Raw genomic sequence first — 5126 nt, 5'->3', positions numbered from 1 at the left:
TATGGATTGAGGGCAGCTCTAAACTTCCGATTCCGGTCTCCGATTTGAATTCCGGTGACTTTTTCAGCACTGTTAAATTCCTCTCCAATGGAAGTTTTCTCCTATTCTTCCAATTTCTACTCACAGCACGTTAAAAATTTGTTTTTTTCCACTACTACCACTACTTTACTAACTAGGTCATTTAGTAGTTAATTAATTGGTTTGGACTTTACTAGTATAACACCTCCCTTTTTACTAATTAATTCAATTCTTTTGGCCCAATTAAATAATTCTAATTATTAATAACTCTTAATAATTCTCATCTATTTTATTTATTTTCGCAGCTAACGGTAAATTATTCCGACTAAATAAAATTACCCGATATACCCGAATTCTCTCTAATTTAACGAGACGCAATTAAATAATATAATTTAAATTAATCGAAATAAAACGGGCGTTACAACTCTCCCCTACTTAAAAGAATTTCGTCCTCGAAATTACCTCGATCAAATAGCTCGGGGTAAGAATCCCGCATCTTGCTTTCCAATTCCCACGTCAAGCTTTCTCCGGCAGCTCCTAACCAGACTACTTTAACCAAAGCAATCTCTTTTCCTCTCAACGTCTTTACTTCCCGATCTTCAATTCTCACAGGCATCGTTTCCACGGTAAGATTGTCACGTACTTGCACATCGTCCATAGGAATGACATGCGACGGATCTGAAATATACTTCCGGAGTTGCGATACATGGAATACATCGTGCAGATTCGACAAATTAGGCGGCAGCGCCACCCGATAAGCAACCTTTCCAACTCTTTCCAATATCTGATACGGGCCAATAAAGCGAGGAGTAAGCTTCTTAGACTTCAAAGCTCTACCAACTCCTGTCACAGGTGTGACTCTTAAAAACACATGATCACCAGCTTCAAATTCCAAATCCTTTCTGCGCTTATCATGATAACTTTTCTGTCTACTCTGAGACGCTTTCATCTTTTCTCGAATTAGCTTCACCTTCTCAGTAGTCTCCCGAACAATTTCTGGTCCAAGTACTACCCTCTCACCAGATTCATACCAACATACCGGAGTCCTACATCTCCGACCATACAACGCCTCGAACGGTGCCATTCCGATACTAGAATGGTAACTGTTATTATAAGTGAACTCTATCAATGGCAGATAAGTATCCCAAGAACCACCTTCTTCGAGAACACATGCTCTCAACAAATCCTCTAAGGACTGAATGGTTCGCTCAGTCTGACCATCTGTCTGAGGATGATATGCTGAACTCAACCTCAACTTCGAACCCAATGCCTCTTGCAAACTCTTCCAAAATGCAGAAGTGAATCTCGGATCTCTATCCGACACAATACATAACGGAACACCATGCAACTTAACAATCACTCTAACATAGATCTCAGCCAACTTCGATATCGGAAAAGTGATGTTAATAGGAATAAAGTGAGCTGACTTTGTAAGCCTATCAACAATCACCCAAATAGAATCACATCCTCTCAAAGTGTTCGGCAAACCCGTTACAAAATCCATCGAAATGCTATCCCATTTCCATTCTGGAATTTCTAACGGTTGCATCAACCCAGCAGGTTTCTGATGCTCAACTTTCGACTTCTGGCAAGTCAAACATGCATAAACAAAATGTGCTACATCACGCTTCATACCAGGCCACCAAAACAGATTCTTCAAATCACGATACATTTTAGTCGCTCCTGGATGAATACTCAACTTACTTCTGTGACTCTCTTCAAGAATTGCCTTCTTCATATCTGCATTATCAGGAATACAAATACGACCACGAAATCTCAGCACGCCTTGCGCATCCAACTGATAATCATCACTCTCTAAATGATCAACTCCAGGCATCAAATCTACTAATTTCACATCATGCTTCTGAGCTTCTCTAATGCTGTCCAGAAAATCATTATTAATCTTCAACATACCCAACTTCACACTCTTCGATGTCACTTCGCATACTAAGCTCATATCTCTAAATTGCTCAATCAAGTCCAACTCATTAGCCATCATTGCTGACATATGCAAAGTCTTTCGACTTAAGGCATCAGCTACAACATTCGCTTTTCCTGGATGATAATTTAAACCAAAATCATAATCCTTCAACAGCTCTAACCACCTTCGTTGTCTCATGTTCAGTTCTTTCTGATCAAATAAGTACTTCAAACTTTTATGGTCACTGAACACTTCGAATCTTGAGCCATACAGATAATGTCTCCAAATCTTTAGGGCAAACACAACTGCAGCAAGTTCCAAATCATGCGTAGGATAATTCTTCTCATGTATTCTCAACTGCCTCGACGCATAAGCAACTACTTTATTATTCTGCATCAATACACCCCCTAAACCAAACTTAGAAGCATCACAGTATACAACAAACGGTTCTTCTGGATTAGGCAATGTCAACACTGGAGCAGATGTCAATCTCTTCTTCAACTCTATAAAACCTTCTTCGCATTGAGCATCCCATACAAAAGTTTTACCTTTACAAGTCAATTTAGTCAATGGAAGAGCCAACTTAGAAAAACCTTCAATAAACCTTCTGTAATAACCAGCAAGTCCCAAAAAGCTTCTAATCTCAGTTGCCGACTTCGGAGTTTCCCATTGCAACACAACATCAACTTTAGATGGATCTACAGCAATTCCATCACCTGATATAACATGACCAAGAAAGCTAACTTCCTCCAACCAGAAATCACACTTCGACAGTTTTGCATACAACTTCCTTTCTTTCAAGACTTGCAATACTAATCTCAAGTGCTCAACGTGTTCTTCCTTCGACTTAGAATAAATTAAGATATCATCAATAAATACTACCACGAACCGATCCAAATATTCATGAAATATACGATTCATATATTCCATAAAGACTCCCGGCGCATTAGTAACACCAAAAGGCATTACAGTATACTCATAGTGTCCATATCTAGTCCTGAACGCTGTCTTCTGAACATCATCATCTTTTACTTTGATCTGATGATAACCCGACCTCAAATCAATCTTACTAAATATTCGAGCACTAACCAGCTGATCCATCAAGTCATCAATTCTTGGAAGTGGATACTTATTCTTAATTGTCACCTTATTCAGCTGCCTGTAATCAATACACAACCTCATGCTTCCGTCTTTCTTCTTTACTAACAATACTGGTGCTCCCCACGGCGACACACTTGGTCTTACAAATTTCTTTTCAAGTAAGTCTTCCAACTGTTTCTTCAACTCCACCAATTCAGATGCAGACATCCTGTACGGTGCCATAGACACGGGTCTAGTACCAGGTACAAGGTCAATAGAAAATTCAACTTCTCGTTCCGGAGGAACTTCAGGAATTTCATCTGGAAACACTTCAGGAAATTCACAAACAACTTGCAATTCATCAATTATCGCTTGATTCTCGACGGATAATGATGCTACCAAGGCAAATACTTGAGCATCCTCAAGTAACAGCCGCCTCATCTGTTTCTTAGATAGCAAACCGTCTCCCTCCTCTTCAAGAGTAGAAAATCTCACTGACTTATCAAAACAGTTAATATGAACGCGGTTATATTCTAACCAGTTCATACCGAGGATTACATCCATTCCACTTAAAGGCAAACAGACTAAGTCAATAAGAAAATCTCTATCAAATATTGACAAAGGACATTTCAAGCATACAAGAGATGTAGTCACTGATCCCTTAGCTGGAGTCTCAACTACCATCTCCCCATTCATATTAGATAACACAAGACCCAAACGTTCAACACAATCAGCGGCAATAAAGCAGTGTGAAGCCCCAGTATCAACAATAGCAAGTAAAGGAATTCTATTAATGAAACAAGTACCTTGAATGAGTTTGTCATCACTGGAAGCTTGACTTCCAGCTAAACCAAACACTGTCCCACTGGTATGATTCTTCTTCGGCTTTTGGCATTTGTCACGCGTATGTCCTTCTTCACCACAATTGAAACAAACCACTCCCTTACGCTTGCAATCAGTAGCAATATGTCCTGGTTCACCGCATCGGTAACATTTCACAACACCAGTTCTACACACATTACTCTTGTGACCAGGTTTTCCACAATTATGACAAACAATACCAACAGGAGCATCTCCCCTACTAGTCCTTTTGTTATCATTTGGTCTCAGTTTTCCTCTACCAGCTGGAGGATCATAAGGCTTGCCACGATTCTGATGTGACTTACCTCTCCTCTCATTCATCAGCTTATAATGAGCAGTGCTGTCTTCTTCATAAATCCTACAGCTTTCAACCAACAAATCCAAGTTGCGGATTCTCTGATATCCAATTGCTTTCTTGATGTCAGACTTCAACCCGTTCTCAAATTTCACACATTTAGAGAACTCAGCAGTAGCAGGGTTGTAGTGAGGATAAAACTAAACCAATTCCTTGAACTTTGCAGCATATTCAGTAATCGACATATTCCCTTGCTTCAGCTCAAGGTACTCAATCTCCTTCTTTCCACGAACACTTTCCGGATAGTACTTCCTCAGGAACTCCCTACGTAACACATCCCAAGTAATCTCTTCACCTGCAGCTTCCAATATTGGACGAGTCTCTAGCCACCAGTCATCAGCTTCGACTTCCAGCATATGAGTCCCATAACGAACCTTCTGATCTGGTGTGCAATCCATCACACGAAAGATCCGCTCAATTTCTTTCAACCAGTCCAGTGCACCATCAGGATCATGTTTACCCTTGAAGGTAGGCGGCTTCTCTCGCTGAAACGTTGCCAAGCTGCGAGTTCCAGCATCTCCAGCAGGGTTAGGCTGATTCTCCATTGCATTAACCATAGCTTGTAGGGCAGCAGCAATCGCAGCATCATTCCTTCCAGCCATTTCAACTAAAAAATGCAACAAAACAACAGTCAGATCTCACAAATAACAATGCTCGATTGTTAGACACGACGACTGACTCGATAACTTGGTCGGACGGAACGACCTGCTCTGATACCACTAATGTAACACCCATTTTCTACCCAACGTATAATTAAATAAAATCAGAGTTCATCAATAGAGATGTCACATTTTCAACCAAGAAACAAAACATACACCTGTCAAATTTTTCATAAAATACATAGCACATATGGACGAACCAACGGCAATAACTTGTTTGTTTATCTGAGTA

The 5126-nt window shown here is 40.1% G+C and overlaps 1 protein-coding gene across 1 annotated transcript; it reads right to left on the bottom strand.

Annotated features, from left to right (window-relative positions):
• Positions 1-436: 436 nt before the first annotated feature.
• Positions 437-4837, bottom strand: LOC131631466 (uncharacterized). Its single transcript, XM_058902260.1, has 5 exons — positions 4382-4837; positions 3287-4318; positions 2173-3031; positions 1723-2073; positions 437-1014 (listed from the first exon to the last, which is right to left on the bottom strand). The coding sequence occupies exons 1-5, from the start codon at positions 4835-4837 to the stop codon at positions 437-439; spliced, it is 3276 nt and encodes a 1091-aa protein (XP_058758243.1).
• Between the last annotated feature and the right edge of the window lie 289 nt (positions 4838-5126).

The sequence above is a fragment of the Vicia villosa genome, unplaced genomic scaffold (assembly GCF_029867415.1).
Source record: "Vicia villosa cultivar HV-30 ecotype Madison, WI unplaced genomic scaffold, Vvil1.0 ctg.000830F_1_1, whole genome shotgun sequence".
In the NCBI taxonomy this organism is placed as follows: Eukaryota; Viridiplantae; Streptophyta; class Magnoliopsida; order Fabales; family Fabaceae; genus Vicia; species Vicia villosa.
Note: the sequence above shows the minus strand (reverse complement) of the source record. Positions and strands in the feature narration are given on the sequence as shown.